Source organism: Peromyscus eremicus, chromosome 23, assembly GCF_949786415.1.
Source record: "Peromyscus eremicus chromosome 23, PerEre_H2_v1, whole genome shotgun sequence".
Lineage (NCBI taxonomy): Eukaryota > Metazoa > Chordata > Mammalia > Rodentia > Cricetidae > Peromyscus > Peromyscus eremicus.
The window spans coordinates 12,472,625-12,490,614 of NC_081438.1; the positions used below are offsets into that span (position 1 = coordinate 12,472,625).

Here is a 17,990-nt window from a genome sequence, read left to right on the forward strand (position 1 = left end):
TCAGTGTGTAAAGGTTCCAGAGTTCGAGCCCAAGAGTCCCCATGGTGGAAACAGACCTGATTTCTACTTCCCCACGTGGACTGTGGTAAAAATAAAAAGAACTAGACATGGCAGAAGGGTAACTCAGGGAACTGAGTGCTCCTGGATTTGAAACTGAAGCCAGGGAATGAGGAAAAGGCGGAGGGGAGGGGGGGCGGGTGATTATTAACCTCTCAGGGATGCTTCAATTGCAAAGCCCAGCTTTTCTCTGCGCCGTTTTACGCATGCGCTACACTCAGAACCTAATGCTCGCGCTCCCCCTGGCGTGCCTTCCGATCAGCGCAGCCGCAGCAGCCAGGGGCGGAAGCCAGGCCGGAAGTGCATCTTTTCGCTTCGCCCGCCTCTTCCGGCTCACTTCCGCCCACTCCACCCAGGCAGCTGGCCGGAAGCGTTCCGCGTTACCTGAGTCCTGCGTCTCTGGATCGAAACCGGACACCGCCAAACGCCAACATGCCGGTAAGGCTTCGAGCCCCGAGGGCGGGGAGCCGAGCGGGGCCGGGGCCTGAGGAGAGGCGGGAGGCCCGCGCTGGGAGGTCGGAGAGAGAGCAAACCGCCGCCCTGCTCTCCAGCCCGGTCCTTTGCCTCCATCCTCAGGTCCCTTGCTCGCCCCGCTGCTTTCTCCCTAGTCCCCCACTCTTCCCAGATCCCACCCGAGAGCCCCGAAGTCAAGAACGGAGGCTTTTAATTTATTTTTAAATCTAGGGTCCAGCTTCTGCTTTTCTCTCCCCTGTCACTTCCACTTCCTCCTCCGCCCCGGGGAGTGGGTCGGCCTGCTGCTAATCTCCTGTCCGGCTTCACTTCCCTGACGGACCCCTACCTCGTCCTCCCAGCTGGAGCTCCCACCACCCAGTCGGCGCTGGTTTCCAGGAGTCTCCTTTTTGTGCGCTTTCGAGTGGGAGGAAAAAAGGACGATGGACTGGTAGTCCTTAACGTCTGGCTGCCGGTCTCCATCACGGGTTCCGTTTTGCAGATTAGCAAAGGGACGATTGAATGAAGTCCACACTGGACAAGCGTCAGTGAACTCTCACAATGAAGACTGTTAACAGCGGCGACTAAAGCCCCCTCCGGGAGCTTACATTTTCACGGGTAGACAATAACCATGTGAATATAAATAGGAGGTAGTTTCAGATCTTAACAAATTCTGTGAAGAAAATCGATAGGTGACCACACTAGCCTCCCGTGGTGGCACTTACCTGTCATCCCAACACTTGGAGACAGAGGCAGGAGGATTACAAATCTCAGGCCCAAGTGGACTGTATAGTGAGTTCTAGGCCAGCTTGGGCTATATAGCTATAAAAATGGGGGGTGGGGGCGGAAAGAAGCTTGGGAAAATGCTTGTGCAAGAGGTGAGGCTGAGGGCGGGGGTGTCAGCGCAGCAGCTCGTGTTTATTCCTCCAGCCCTGGAGAGGTCCTCTGGGCTCATCAGCCAGCCAGTCCAGCCCCAGATCAGCAAGTTCTGGGTTCAGTGAGAGACACTGGGGGCTGAGGAAGTGGCTCTGTTTAAGGCACAAGGCCCAGAGTTTGGATGCCTAGCATCCAAGTAAACAGTCAGAGGAGGAAGCTCCTGTCTGGAATTCCAGAGCTGGGAAGGTATAGCGATCCCTGAGGCTCCTTGTCTCAAAAATAAAGTGGGAAGCAGTTGCGGAAGAGACCTCTGGCCTCCACGTGTGCATATACACATATACTTGCATGAACACGTATACATACACTCCACACACAAAAACTAGAAGTAATTGAGGAGGATACCCAGCATTGACTCTGTCCTTCACACATGAGTGCATGCATGTACAATTGTAAAAAGTAGAACCAATACAGTCCCCAGTGACTGAGGGGTAAGAGGCTGGTATAAATAAGGTGTACTTGTAACAAAAAAGAGCTGTGTGTATGTGTTTTGGCAGCACTGGGAATTGAACCCAGAGTCTCATGGCAGGCTACATAGATCCTCTACCACTGAGTTATATCCCCACCTCCTTTTTACCTTTTATTTTGAGAAAGGGTCTCATAAAGTTGCCCAGGCTGGCCTTGAACTTGGGATTTTCCTGTATCTGGGACCACAGGCCTGCATCACCATGTTTAGCTTTGTAAGATTTGTGGGTCTTTGTGAGTCTTAACAGTTACTGACTATTAATGTATGTGGAGACCCAGAGTTGCTGTCCAGATAAGCCCTTCATTCTCAGGATGTCACTGTGAAATAGATGTCCTTGCCGGGCGGTGGTGGCGCACACCTTTAATCCCAGCACTCAGGAGGCAGAGCCAGGCGGATCTCTGTGAGTTTGAGACCATCCTGGTCTACAGAGTGAGATCCAGGAAAGACACCAAAACAACACAGAGAAACCCTGTCTCGAAAAACCAAAAAGAAAAAGAAAAAAAGAAATAGATGTCCTTATTATTAGGGTGTTGCTGAAGGAACTGGGGCTCGGGAATTAAGTCACTTGCACAATTGTTCACAAATTGCTCACAAGTACTAAAGCCAGAGTTTAAGCCAGGAAGGAAAGATCTGTGCTCGTTCCAGTTGGGCACAGAAAGTTCTGGACTTAACCTATGGTTACTTATTTTATGTCTGCTTTCTCTATTAGTGTGAAACATCATATATATGCCTATATATGTGTGTATATGTGTGTGCGTATATACATACATACATATACATATGTATATTTATACATATACATACACACACACACACACACACACACACACACACACATATATGATCTCATATCAGGGCCTAGAGAAGTGGCTCAGCAGCCCAGTGCTGCTGCTGTTGGAAACGCGTACACTCAGTATCACACAAACACACAAGAAAAGCAAAAGCAACTTTACCAAGCAGTTTCTTTTTGCCAAAGAAGAGGATGTGCCATGGCTAAAACTGAGCTAGCCGGCACAACGGGGTGGGCAGTTCACGTCTTTTTCATTCTCACTCAGGTAGTGACTGTGTCTTTCACGACTGGCTAGTTTTAAATGAATCTTGGCGTAGGAAATGAAGGGAAGGGGGAAAGGCTCAGCCCCTCGGGACATCGTGTTCGGGTAGTGCAGCAGTGCCTTTGGATAACAGAAGTGTGTAAGAGCTGGAGAGATGGCTCAGCGGTTAAGAGCACTGGCTGCTCTTCCCGAGGTCCTGAGTTCAATTCCCAGCACCCACATGGCGGCTCACAAACATCAGCCATCTATAATGGGATCTGATGTCCTCTTCTGGCATGCACTCATACATAAAATACATAAATAAATTTAAAGATGTTTTAAATGTGCATAAAAGTTATACTAGGTGGGGCAGAGTGGCTCTTGCAGGGCTAGCTACCGTTGATAGGGAAAGCCCCATCCTCATCCTGAAGCACTAGAATCTTGTTCCCGGCATCCATATCCAGCAGCTCACAGCTGCCTCTGATTCTAGCTCCAGGGAACCTGACACCCACTTGTGGATTCTGTGGGCACTGTATACACATAGAAATCCCCATACACAGGTACAACACATAATAATTTTTTTGTTTTTGTCTTTTTAAGACAGGGTTTCTCTGAGTAGCCCTGGTTATCCGGGAACTCACTCTGTAGACCAGGCTGGCCTCGAACTCACAGAGATCTGCCTGCCTCTGCTTCCCTGGTGTTAGGATTAAAGGTGTGCACCACCACTACCTGGCCAATTACGCTGTCACTCATTCTCTCTTGCACAGAAAAAGGTGCTTGGCAATCATTTGATCAATGAATGAACGGTTTTGTTCACAGCAGACATAGAAGAAAAACTAGGAACCAGCACACGAGGTGGTTCATGGTTACGGTTTTCCCTCTTCAAAGGTGTAGTGTATCTTACTCATTTTACAAGCTCAGAAACAGGCTGGTGGGAATTGCGGTAGAGCTTAGTTGGTAGAGCACTTGCCTGAAGCCAACACTGTGGTTCTCTAGACCTGTCTTCCCAGCACTGGGGAGGTAGAGGCAGGAGGATACCTTCAAAGTCATCCTCACCTACATAGTAAGTGAGAGGCCAGCCTGAGGTACATGAAACCCTGTTGGGGTTGAAGGGGGTGGGGGGTGGGGAAACAGATTCAAGGAAGAAGCATGCAGTCTTGATCGGAGACATAAAGACAGGAAGCAGCCGATTCCAAAACTAGGGCTTGCATCCTGGCTAGCTGGAGGGTGGGAAATCTGTTTTGTGGTTTCTATAGTGGAATGCGCCCACCGGAAGGAAACATAGCCCTCCACACCACATTCCCAGGCTAAGGATGTATTCCCAGGAGGCAGAGGCGAGCAGATCTCTGTGAGCTTGAGGTCAGCTTGGTCTCCTTAGGGAGTCCCAGGCCAGGCTGGGCTACTCAGTGAGTGCCTGTCTCAAGAAGAGCTGGGGCTGGGGAGGAGTTTCAGTTGGTGAAGTGCTTGCCACTCAAGCATCGAGTTCAATCCCAGGCTCCACAAAAATAGCCAGATGTGGTGGCGTGTGCCCGTAAACCTAGTGCTGGGGAGGGAAGACAGGAGGGTCTCTGGGGCCTGCTGGCCGGCCATCTGGCCAGTAGGTGACCTTCAGGTTCAGGGAGAGCCCCTGTCTCAAATATAAAGGTGGGGAAGCAATTGAGGAAGACACTTGACACAGACTCTGACCTCTGCACCCACACACATGTGCACCCACACACATGTGCACCCACACACCTGTGTACCCAGATCCATGAAGACAAACACAAAATAGTAATAGCATAGAAGAGAATGTTAAGAACATAGACAACAGGGCTGGAGAGAAGGCTCAGCATTTAAGAGCACTGGTTGCTCTTCCAGAGGTCCAAGGTTCGATTCCCAGCACCCACATGGCAGCTCACAGCTGTCTGTAACTTCAGTTCCATGGGGTCTGACACCCTCACACAGATATACATGCAGGCAAAAATACAAGTGCACGTGAAATAAAATTAAATTTTTTTTTTAAAAAAAGGAAGAAAGAACATAGACAGTAAAGCCAGATGTAGTGGCGCACGCCTTTAATCCCAGCACTCGGGAAGCAGAGGCAGGCAGATCTCTGTGAGTTCTGGGCTAGCCTGGTCTACAGAGCGAGTTCCAGGACAGCCAGAGCTACATAGTGAGACCCTGTCTTGAAAAAAAAAACAAAACGAAAAGGAACATAGACAACAGTTAACTGTAATTTTTTTCAGTGGTGAAGTAGGGGTACTAACTCCCTCTGTGTCACATGTCTGATTTAGTTTGGGGGCGTGGCTGTGCTTAGCGTCCAGCTGACAGACCGTCTCCGGATCTGCCGGTTGGTTTTCTTGAGGCAGGAGCTGGTCACACTGCTGCCGCCACCCTCTCCTCCCGGAGCTGGTCTCAGGTGGAGTCCTCCTTTGGAGGACTGACCTGTCGCCTGGTGACGCGTGTTCTTTCTTCCCCGGCTTTGTCACCGCAGGCTTACCACTCTTCTCTCATGGACCCTGACACGAAGCTCATCGGAAACATGGCACTGTTGCCCCTCAGAAGTCAGTTCAAAGGACCCGCCCCTCGAGAGAGTGAGTCTCAATGTTCTGTTCCGTTCGGGTTCAGACGGTCCAGCCAAGCCGCTGCCGTGGGAGCAGGGAAGGGCCTCGCCGGGTCGCTTGGACTCCACCGGGTTGCTTGCACTCTGCCAGGTGTGACACTTCACACCTCGAGACATCACAGGAAACTGCCTTGTCGCTTCTGACTCCTTCAGGACGCGTGGGTGAAGCGAAAGAGGAAATGTGGACTGGGGGTGTAGCTCGGTAGGGAGAGACCTCGCCCAGCATGCAGGAGGGCCTGGGTTCCATCCCCGGTTCACCGTGAGCCAGGTGTTGTGGTGCACACCTGTAATCCTAGCACTTAGGTGGAGGCAGGGAGAGCAGAAGTTCAAAGTCATCCTCAGCAAGTTGCAGGCCAACCTGGGCTACATGAGACCTTGTCTCAACACAGAGAAAGAGGAAATGTGTTTAATTCTGGCCACAGTCACTGTCAGTCATGTCAGACTAACTTAGTGCCGGGTCCCCAGCCTTCTGTCGTCATGCTGGAAACAGACAAGCAGCAGAAAGCATTCTGTGGGCGTGGTGCTGTACGCAGGAGGCTGGGATAGGAGGTGGCTGGAGTCTGGCAGTTCAAGACCAGCCTAAGCAACCCAGGGAGACCTGTCTCCAAAACCAAGAAAAATTAACCCTTCCCCACTAAAGCTATTACTTCTCCTGTCAACTTTTCAAAAATAGTCATTTGTCCTGGACTGTGCATGTTTGTGTGTGAGGGCCGATGTGTGCCCCAGCACACAAGTGGACGTGAGAAGATGATACGCCACTTCAGGTTTTGACATTAGTCCCGGGGATCCCAGCTCGGGCGGTTGAGCTTCCCTGCAGCGCTCTGATCCTCTGAGTCATTGTCACAGCCCTGTCAGTGTCTTAGCCTTGGGGTCCTTATTTTTCACCAAACCCCAGTGTTAGACCCTTTTTTGGATACGTCAGAAGAGGGTGAAACCGATGGACCTGAAGTCAGACAAGCCAGCCTCGGTTTGTGGGGACCCTCCTGGTGACCCCCTGCCTGCTTCCCCAGTGTTGGGGTGACAGGCATGTGCCCCACGCTGCAATCCTAACTCCCCCATGTGCTTTGAAACTGCTCGTTTCTGTTCATGCTTTTGTTCGTATGAATTTCCTTTCTTTGCTTCTAGTGGAGTTTTTGTTGTTTGTCTTTTAACTGGTTTGGTTTTGGTGGCGGTGGCTTGTTCTGTTTTCTTTCTTTTAAATTTTGGTTTTAAACCAAAACCAAAAAGAGCTGCTTTAAAGAAGCCACTCAGACCCTTGCCCAGTCTCCGACTGTCCATCTCAGTGACCTGTATGGCTGGGTTGGCCGTTCTGAAGCCACGGAGTTTCACTTTTAGTATAGACAGAGTTGAAAATGAAAATAGCTTATGTCCTCTTGCCTGCCTGCCTTCCTTCCTTTCTTTCTTTCTTTCTTTCTTTCTTTCTTTCTTTCTTTCTTCCTTTCTTCCTTTCTTCCTTTCTTCCTTTCTTCCTTTCTTTTCGAGACAGGGTTTCTCTGTGTAGCTTTGGCATCCTTCCCGGAATTTACTCTGTAGACCAGGCTGGCCTCGAACTCACAGAGATCCGCCTGCCTCTGCTTCCTGAGTGCTGGGATTAAAGGTGTGCGCCACCACCGCCCAGCTCCTCTTGCCCTTTTACACATATTCTGTCCCTCCTTGTTACTTGATGTCACTGTTTCTTGGTCTCCTTTGTAGATGTTACACTGTGCACACACTTACGTCTGCTTGTATGAGTATGTGGCTAGGATTCTTGGACGGGGCATGTGGGGAGAACATGCATTCTTTTTTGTTTGGAGTTTGGATCATCTTGATTAATACTTACTTTGCAAGTCCATCTACTTTAATTTATTTATTTTTCTTTTATGTGGTGTGTTTGCATCTACCAAAGCCAAAAGAGGGTGATAGATTCCCTAGAACTGGAGTTACAGGTGGTTGTGAGCCAATGTGAGTGCTAGGAACTGAACTTGGATCCTCTGAAGAGCAGCAGTGCTTTTAACTGCTGAGCCATCTCTCCAGCCTGTGATTTTGCTTGTTTTTTGGTTTTTGTTTGTTTGTTTGTTTTTCAAGACAGGGTCTCTGTGTAGTTCTGGCTGTCTTGGAACTCACTCTGTAGACCAGGCTGGTCTTGAACTCATGGAGATCTGCCTACTTCTGCCTCCCGAGTGATGCGATTAAAGGCCTGTGCCAACACCGCCTGGATGTATTTTGATCTTTGATACTTGATCTCAGCTTTGTTTCCCAGTCTGGTCTGAGGCTCCTGAATTTTGGGGCCACACACCGTATTCCCTGTTTGTTGTCTGTTGTCATCAAGATTGAATGCCCCCCCTCCAGATCCCCCATTTGATTTTGGAGGCAGTTTTTCACTGTTCCAGAAGCCCCTTTTCAAACCCGAAGCTTTCTGACGTGTTCTGAGATGTTCCGCCAACGGTGTCATTTCTGTGGCTGCAGACACAGCACCCCAGAGCCTGCAAACGTCTGGCCCGAGTTCCATTCAGTTTCCATGACCACAGTTACAATTTCCAGCTGTGTCCTCATCCCCTGCCCTTCCTCTGCCGGGTTATTCTCCTTGACCTGCTCTTAGGTGAATGCGTTGTCAACACTGGTTGAAACATAAGTACACTCAGTGGATTTGGCAAGTCCCCACAGTTTTTACTTGATTCTGAGAAAAAGGAACAGATGGAAAAAGACAGACGTGAGGAGAACAGCAGTACTACAAAATTAACAGCCCAAAGGAAAAGAACGTTGGCCCAGAACGCGGAAGAGCCATTTGTCATATAGTTACAGATAGCACATTGCACCAGCAGACACAGCCACCCCAGAATGGAGAAAACATGAACCACCTTCGAAGTTCTTGACTCCTCAAGGAGGAATGAGACCCTGAGAAACTGAACGAAGGAGGGGTGACTGACTCTTTATTTCCCAGAGGGCAATGTTGAACTGTTGTCATGGATGTCTGTGTTGTGAATTGTCTTAGCATTGATGAGATGAATTCTGGGGCAGAGGGAGGGCCCTGTGGTAAGGGAGGACCTTGTGCATAGCATGTCTGAGGCCTGGGGTTTAAGATCACCTACAGAAAAATTCTCCTCTGTTGTCAAATGTCTTTAGATGACTTTGTGTGCCACGCTCTGTTCGAGGCCCCTTCTCCTCCGCTGTCTCCTCCCAGGTGCTCAGAAGTTTCCTCTTATTGAGAGCAGAGAATAAAGAACACAGCGGCTAGAGTAAAATTCCGCAGGGATCCTCCAGCAGAGGAACTGGCTAGGTTGTGAGGCAGTTGCCCAGGGCTGCACCCTCGGGCCGCTCTGCCTTGCACCGTTCGAGAACATGGCAGCGGAGGACAAGAAGTGTCAGTGGTGCTGCTGCAGCCAGCTGCTGGCTATCAAACCCGGAAAGTCTGTCCTGTCAAAATGAAAAAGAGACAAGATTGCCAAAGCAATTGTTTGATGAGGTCTGTGTTTGTCACAGAGTGCTTCTGGCTTTCCTCAGTTTGTGGCCACTTAGAACACCTCATGCTGTATTTAAGCCACGGTTTCCATAAAAAGAAAGAAAGTCATCTGAACCCCAGTGTTCCCAAATGATTGGAGTATTTGCCCTGAAACTGCAGTGTGTGGGTTCAAATACAATTATATTGAATGCTTTTTTTTTCCTTTTCAGAGCACTTAGTTAGACTGTTGGGGCTGGAGGGATGGCTCAGTGGTAAGGAGCACTTCAAAGGGAGTTAGCCTGTCTCTCAGCCCATTTCTGTAAGTGCATTGAGGTCTTAACTGGTTACTAAATAGCAATAATAGTTTGTTCTGGGTGATAAGTCTTAATTAAGATGGTAATCTTTTTTTTTAATTGATTTAGTTTTTCTTATGAGCACATATGATTTTTTCAGAGATAATAAAACTAAAAATAAGCCACATTGGTTTTTGGAAATAGCGTTGAAGACTGTATTTCAGTAGCCTTGTTTATTTTTCTAAGTTTTATTTATTTTTTTTCTATCAGTGTTTTTGCCTGGTGCCCTTTGAGGCCAGAAGAGGGCGCCAGATCCCCAGGAACTAACCCAGGTCCTCTGCAAGGGCAGCCAGTGCTCTTAAGGGCAGAGCCATCTCTCCAGCTAGCCCCAGCCGCAATCTACTTTATCCACCTCCAGATCTTGTGATAATTACGCTTGGAAACCTCTCCTTACAGCTTCTGTGGGTGGGTGGTTTGCCTTTGGTAATGTCTCTGCCTTCCTCCTTGTTTCCTGCTTAGCAAAAGACACAGATATTGTGGATGAAGCCATCTACTACTTCAAGGCCAACGTCTTCTTCAAGAACTATGAAATTAAGGTAACTTCCAGAGACGGGGATAAATATCTGCCTCGAGCCAGGTGGTGGTGGTGGTGCACGCCTTTAAACCCAACACCCAGGAAGCAAGGGCAGGAGGATCTCTGTGAGTTTGAGGCCAGCCTAGTTTATAGAGCGAGTTGCAGGACAGCCAGGACTGCACAGAGAAACCCTGTCTTAAAAAACAAAAACAAAACAAAACAAAAAAACATCTACTTGGAAGTCAGGGTTGCTGTAAAGGTTAAATGAAATGGTGTGTCTGCTTTTAGAATTTGAAAACAAGGCTGGATGGGAAATGCTGTGGGGTTTTGTTGTTGTTGTTGTTTTGAGATTATTTATTTTAGGTTGAGCATGGGTGCACAGACCTTTAATCCCAGCACTTGGGAGACAGAGGCAAGTAGATCTGTGTGAGTTGGAGGGCAGCCTGATCTATATAGTGAGTTCCAAGACAGCCAGGGCTCTGTACAGAGACCCTGTCTCAAAAACAAATTATTTATTTGTGTGTGTGTGTGTGTGCGCGCGCGCGCGCGCGCGCGCACGTAGTGCCCTTAGGGGCCAGAAGAGGGAGCTGGCAGTTGAGTCCCTTGTAACTCCAGTTAGAAATGACTGTGTGTGGAGCCAGGTGGTGGTGTCGCACGCCTTTAATCCCAGCACTCTGGGAGGCAGAGCCAGGCGGATCTCTGTGAGTTTGAGGCCAGTCTGGGCTACCAAGTGAGTTCCAGGAAAGGCGTAAAGCTACACAGAGAGACCCTGTCTCGGGAAAAAAAAAAAAAAAAAAAAAAAAAAAAAAACCCAGAAATGACTGTGTGTGTTCTGGGAAGAAGCCCAGGTCTGGGAAAAAGCAGTTGCTCTTAACCACTGAGCTCTCACCCCAGTCCTGTGTTACTTTTTATTCCTTCCCTTCCGAATCCTTACTGCTCTGTAGGCCAAGTGACCCACTGCCTCTCTTTGCAAATATATGTTGTGGGAACACAGCCACGTCCGTTTGTTTATGGATTAGCAGTGGCTGCTCTCATACTGAACTTATTGATCGGCCACAACAAAGACTGCCTTAGCCACAAAGCCTGAAAAGCTTGTTATTCAGCCTTGACAGTTTTGCCAAGCCCAGGTCTGTGTTTATTTAGTATTGACTAAGCACCAGGAAGTGCCAGGCCCAATTTATGGATAACTGGTCAAAAGTCTGTTCACTGGCTTTGAGACAGGGTTTTACTATGTAGCCCTGGCTGGAACTTGTTATATAGGCCACACTGGTCTGGAACTTAGGGTAATCCCCCTGCCTCTGCCTCCCATCACTTTTTTGTATGTATGCAGAGGTGTCAGGTTGGACACTGAGAATAAACTGCTGTCATTCCAGCACTTGGGAAGCTGAGGCAAGAGGATTGCTGTGAGTTCCAGGCTGAAACTGTGTTTCAAAAAAAGTACAAGCAATACCCTCCCTCCCTACTCTAAAAGGCAAACAAGCCTGAAATGCTCTAGATCCCTAAGCTACAAACTGGATTTTGGAGTGTTTTGGATTCAGGAAGTTTAACTAGTGAATTCTGCGCAGATATTCCCAAATCGAGACCACATCGCTTCTGGAAGACTTCCTCGCTTCTGGAAGACTTCTGGTCCCAAGCATTTCAGAGGGGTGGTCTACTGCACCGCTATGTCGTGGACCCAGCTGGGATGGAGTGGGGATGGAACATGAATGGCTGGCCCTTCCTGGGACCACTTCCTCCCTTGTCTCCCTGTGAGGAGGGTGGTCAAGGGGAGAGTAGAGAGCCTGCCTGTAAAGGGGACAGATGCACAAAACATCTGCTGAGCTCCGAGATGAGCACAAAGAAGGGCAAGGAATGTTCTTGACAGTGTTGTAAACTATGTGACTTAAGCCTCTGCTCGCTCAATTCTGGGATATCAGGATCCAACAGGATATGGACTCCATCCAGTGCTGACAGCGTTTCTGTAGCCAGCAGCCAGCTTGTGCCGTGTTTGTGAGAGGTGTGATAGGGACAAGCTGGGTGTAGCATCCACCTGTAAGGAGCCAGAGGGATTGTCCAAGAATTCGAGGCCAGACAGGACTGTGAAGCAGAGAGCCTAGCTCAGAACAAAACAGAGTGTGGGGGGCATGTGTGACCTCTTTTCTGACCATAACTGTAAACCTGGGTCTGGGGTACAGGCCCCATGTGATCAGTAGTCACTGCCTTTAGATTTTCCTGCTAGTAGATGAAGATGTCGGGCCTGCGGAGCCCTCCCAGAACGTGTGGAATGACTTCTTCCACTGCCTAGGAAGAGTCTGTTCTGAGACTCTCAAGGGAAAAATGGTTTTTTAAAAATAAGCCACCTTAGCCGGGTGGTGGTAGCACACCTTTAATCCCAGCACTCAGGAGGCAGAGGCAGGCGGATCTCTGAGTTCAAGACCAGCCTGGTCTACAGAGTGAGTTCCAGGACAGCCAGAGCTACACAGAGAAACCCTGTGTTGAAAAACCAAGAAAAAAAAAAAGAGCCACCCTTGGAGTCACCCCCAGCTGTTCATTCTCCATGTTATACGGGGCTGTTGGCCAGGGCAGCCACACAGCTGGGCTTGGGGGACCATGCATCCCGTGGGTTGCCAGCGGATAACGAGGGCAGAGATGCGTCCTTCTCACGTGGCCATTATGTTGTTTTCTTCTCCTTTGCAGAATGAAGCGGACAGGACCTTGATCTACATCACGCTCTACATTTCCGAGTGTCTAAAGAAACTCCAAAAGGTAATGAGGCAGGCTTGGCTCTTCACCCAAGGACAACAGAAGGAAAGAGGCTATCCCTCACAAGCACACAGGTCTGCTAAGACCAGAGGACAAGCCGAAGGTCTCTCTGCTGCGGGTCTCAACCCACAGGGGAACTGACAGGAATGGGGGCTGGGAGGTGTCGTATGTGTGGAGACAGGAGTCTCCTTCATCCTCTGAGAACAGATGAGCATCTGCATCGGGTGTGGAGGACAGCAGCACACAGCCATGTTAGCGTCTCCCCTACTTAAAGGCTCACAGTCCTCGTGTGTTTCAAAGAGCGTGTTCGCGTTTATCACTACTTCAGGATTTAACTAGTAAGATCTTAGCAGGGCTGAGTGTGATGGCGCATGCTTTTAATCCCAGCACTCTGGAGGTAGAGGCAGGTGGATCTCTGTGAGTTTGAAGACAGCCTGGACTACATAGTAAGACTGTCTCAGAAAATTTAAAAAAAAAAAAACCAACTAAACTAAAAGATATTATTGTGCGTTTGTGAAGAGACATGTCTGTCTGGATGGTGAGTTTGGTTTCCAGTTTTTAACTACTGGATCCCGGTCGTAGGTTCTGTGGTTTTATTTCTGGGAAGCAGAAGAAGAGTCCTGCAGGTTCGCTCACCGCAGAAGGGCGCTCACGAAACCCTGTTACCCCTGGCAGCTGCTTGCACCGAGCAGTGGCCGTTCAGGAATTAATTACTCTTCTTATCAAATGTGTCCTTTAATTTTAGTGCAATTCCAAGAGCCAAGGCGAGAAGGAAATGTACACGCTAGGAATCACCAACTTTCCCATTCCCGGAGAGCCTGGCTTTCCCCTCAATGCCATTTATGCCAAGCCCGCGAACAAACAGGAGGATGGTGAGACGGGACTGTGCGTGTGAGGGATGTGTGTGTGTGTGTGTGTGTGTGTGTGTGTGTGTGTGTGTGACGGGACTGTGCGTGTGTGAGGGGTGTGTGTGTGTAGCAAGTAGGTGTAGGTGTGGGTGTGAATGCACTTGTGGGCATGTAGATTTGTGGGCATATGTGTGTGGACGCCAGAGGTTGATGGCGGGTCTTCCTTGATCATTCTCCACGTTGCATGTGAGGAGGCAGGCTCTTTGACTGACCCAGGAGCTCACTGGTTCAGCTAGTGTAGCTGGCCGACGTGCTCTAGGAATCCCCTGACTCTGCCTCCTAAGGGCTGGGATGACAGGCCTGCCACCATGTCCATCCTACCTTTGCGTGGGTGCTGAAGATTCACACTCTGGTCCTCATGCTCGCACAGCAAGCTGCTTCTCCACTGAACCCTCCCTCCCCCCCCAGCCCGTTGACGGTGGGCGCTTAGCACACAGGTGCTGCCTTTACTCTCATGGAAGAGCTTGCTAACACGTGTAACACGCAGAGACTGTTGGACCAAAATGAATAAATGAATGTAGTTAAAAACCATTTGGAGGGCTGGAGAGATGGGTCAGAGGTTAAGAACACTGGCTGTTCTTCCAGAGGTCCTGAGTTCAATGCCCAGCACCCACATGGTGGCTCACAACCATCTGTAATGAGATCTGGCGCCCTCTTCTGGCCTGCGGGGATACATGCTATATACATGATAAATAAATAAATCTTTAAAAAAAAAAAAAACCATTTGGAGTCAGCAAGATGGCTCAGCCTGACGGTCTGAGTTTGATTCCTGGGACCCCCACCAAAGAAGGAGTGAACCAGCTCCTGCCAACACACACACACACACACACACACACACACACACACACACACACACACACGTGCACGCACGTGCAAATACATGCGAGTGTGGGGGGGGGGGAGAAAGAGAGAAAGAGAAAAAAAATAATCTAGCCGGGTGGTGTGGCACACGCCTTTAATCCCAGCACTCCGGAGGCAGAGGCAGGCAGATCTCTGTGAGTTCAAGGCCAGCCTGGGCTACAGAGAGAGATCCAGGACAGGCACCAAAGCTACACAGAGAAACCCTGTTTCGGGGGTGAGGGGGGGAGCGAGAGAGAGAGGAAGGAAGGAAAAGAAAAGAAAAGGGTCTGGCTGGACCAGCCTTTCTTTCTCTAAGCTGTCTGAATGTATGCAAATCCCTCGCTGAGGTCAGTGTCTGGCCGGGCAGGCAGTGTGTCCGGCATGTATCCTCACGTGCAGATTTCATTGTTTCAGAAGTCATGCGGGCGTACCTACAGCAGCTGAGGCAAGAGACTGGACTGCGGCTCTGTGAGAAAGTTTTCGACCCTCAGAATGATAAACCCAGCAAGGTGAGTCCTCTGCCTATCTAATCGGATCTTAGCCCTTTGCTCTGCTACCACTGAAACCACTGAAGTCTTCTGTCCCAAGAACGCTCACTTCCGCCTGACCAGGAGGACTCGGCTAGTGCAGCGTTCACTGCCCCACACTCAATAGTGAACAGATTTCAGTCGTGTGCAGGGTTTACATATAGGATGTGTGGTCATTCCTTGATAGCCATTGGAGCCACAGTCTGGGTATTCTGTCAAATGGCATGATGTTGGTCTGTGACCTGTGTGCATCCTCTGTGGGTTTGAAATGCCCCAGGTTACCCACACCTAGAGTACACTGAATGCCATGTAAATGATGGCTCTATTGCATAGGGAGAAGTCACAAAGAGCAGAGTTTGTGTGTGCTCAGGACATGGTAGGATGGTAGGGCCCCCTGCCGGGAAGGGTTGGGACAGTAGCACAAGCTGAGCTTGAACTGGCTGTACAGCCAAGGGTGACCTTGGGCTTCTACTCAGCCTCTAGTTCTGCGGTATACGGGCATGCTGCTGTGTCCAGCTCACACTCCTTCCCCACCAAGTGGGTTTTTTTTGTTTTTTGTGTTTTTTTTTTTGGTTTTTCGAGACAGGGTTTCTCTATGTAGTTTTGGAGCCTGTCCAAAGGGCTGGATCTCGCTCTGTAGCCCAGGCTGGCCTCGAACTCACAGAGATCCACCTGCCTCTGCCTCCCGAGTGCTGGGATCTGGGATTAAAGGCGTGCGCCACCCCCAAATGTTTTCTACCTGTGGGTGGATGCAAGCCTCACGCCTCTGGAGGGCAAGTGAACACATTTACCTGCTCTGCTGTGGTCACCTTGGAGTCTAATGCAAAAGGCCAAGCTCGTTTAGATACAGTTGTGTTTCATACATTGACTGGAATGCTGGCCTGTCCTTGAGGTTGCACTGTGCCCTGAGCCTGAGCCTGAACCTGAGCCTGTTCTGTCTTGTGCCCTCGACAGTGGTGGACTTGCTTTGTGAAGAGACAGTTCATGAACAAGAGTCTCTCTGGACCTGGGCAGTGAGTGGAGCCCTGGGCAGCATCACATCGAGGTGGACACAGTCCTTCATGTCCGTTCATTATGTATGACGAGGAGAGAGTGCGTCTTTGCCGGAAAAGCTCTTGATCGAGAATTTGGGGTGGGTGTCGAGTCATCTGAATTTTCGGCAATTTCAAGCTGGTACTTAATATGTAATAAATGTCACTGTGTACCTTAGACATTGAATTAAAACATTTTTGAGATAAAGTTTACACAGTCCCTTTTATGGGAAGGGGTGTGGGTGGTGTACATTTGGGAATGGGGTGGGCCTAGTTTTGTATTTATGATTGGTTTGGTTTTTTTTTTTTGAGACAACCTCACTGTGTAGTCCCAGGCTGGCCCGTAACTCACTGTGTCCCCCACATGGGCCTTAAACCCCAAGCCCTCCAGCCTTGACGCCCTGTCCTGGGATTGCAGGTGTCTTCCACTGTGCCAGGCTCCATCATAGCCTTTCAAATCATGAACACTTTGGTGTTGTCCATATATATGTCGAGTTTTCACAACCATAACCTACATCTAATGGCACACCTTTTTATCACACCCAAAAGACGTGCCTTTAGCAGTGACCTTCCGAGTCCTTTGCTCCAAAGTCTTCCTGCCCCCAGCTTCTAGACTAATCTACTCCCTGTCTTCATAGATTTGTTTATTCTAGACATTTCGTATAATAGACTCCTAGAGTAGATAATCCAGCCTTTGAGTCTGGCTTATTTCAGTTAGCATGTTTCTAAATCCATGCCTCTGCCCCCCATTCCTCGTGTAAGGGGAATCAAACAAAAGTTATCCTTTCATATCTGGTTCCTTTGACTTAGCGCAGTATCTACAACATTTATCCATGGTGTTGCATCCATGTCCAGCTCGTTCCTTTTTATGGCTGAGTAATATTCCATTTTGGTGCAGATCACATTATGTTTATTAATTCATCATCCAGTGGACATTTGTGTTGTTTCTATTTTGGAGCTCTAACTGAACAGGGTTGCCAAGAACGTTCATGTGCACATTTTTAATGTGGACCACAAGTTTTCATTTCTCTTGCTTATTATATCCATCAGAGTGGAACCGCTGAGTCACATGGGAACTTCTGGAGAAGACCTGTCTGTTTTTTCCACAGCAGGTGCACTGTTTCACATTCCCACGGTGACATGTGAACACTGGTTCCCCCCACATCTAGCCAACACTTGTCTCCTTGTCTTGGCTCTCCCGGTGGCTGTGACATAGGATCTTGTTGTGCATTGGTCTGTGTTTCTCTGAGATGGTCAGCGGCTTTGCGCGTGGCCACTTGGGCACCTTCTCCAGAGAACTGTTTAGTTCACTGTTCATTTCTTTTTTGTTTGTTTTGAGACAGGGTCTCACTGTAGAACTCACTCTAGACCAGGCTGACCTCGGAACTCACAGAGATCCACCTGCCTCTGCCTCCTGAGTGCTGGGATTAAAGGCGTGCGCCACCACCGCCCAGCTAGATTTACTTATTGATTGATGTGTAGATGTTTTGCCAGCATGTGTCTGAGCACCATGTCATTGCAGTACCTAAAGAGACCAGCAGAGGGCACCAGGTCCCCTGGAACTGGAGTTAGACTTGGGAGCCACTGTGTAGGTGTTGGGAACTAAAGCTGGGTCCTCTACAAGAGCAGCCAGTGTTATTTATTTGTGTGTTTGTTTATTTGAGACAGGGTTTCTCTGCATAGCAGGGTAGGACAGACCAAAAAGAAAAAAAGAAAAGAAAAAAAGAGACTGGGGAAAGTGATCTTTTTGTTTTTCTAGACAGGGTTTCCCTGTGTATCCCTGTCTGTCCTGGAATTAGCTCTGTAGCCCAGGCTGGCCTCGAACTCAGAGATCCACCTGCCTCTGCCTCCAGTGCTCTCAACCGCAGAGCCATCTCCCCAGCCCCTCTAATTTCCTTTTTGGAGACAGAGTTCCAGGCCGGTTTTGAACTTGGGGCCGTCCTGCCTCAACCTCTCCATTGCCCGGATGCTCGTGAACCACCTCAATCGGCTGAAATAAGTAGATGGATTTATTATTTATTGAGACTGGGTCTCAACTAACTGTCCATATAGCTGAGGATAACTGAACTCATCTACATTCCCCTGCCTCCACCTCCCAGGTACTGGGATCAAAGGCGT

At 49.1% G+C, this 17,990-nt stretch overlaps 1 protein-coding gene across 1 annotated transcript; it reads left to right on the forward strand.

Annotated features, from left to right (window-relative positions):
* Positions 1-363: 363 nt before the first annotated feature.
* Positions 364-16,080, forward strand: Arpc3 (actin related protein 2/3 complex subunit 3). Its single transcript, XM_059249606.1, has 7 exons — positions 364-495; positions 5,411-5,510; positions 9,770-9,846; positions 12,501-12,569; positions 13,312-13,438; positions 14,729-14,823; positions 15,796-16,080. The coding sequence occupies exons 1-7, from the start codon at positions 490-492 to the stop codon at positions 15,856-15,858; spliced, it is 537 nt and encodes a 178-aa protein (XP_059105589.1). The 5' UTR covers positions 364-489; the 3' UTR covers positions 15,859-16,080.
* Positions 16,081-17,990: the final 1,910 nt, after the last annotated feature.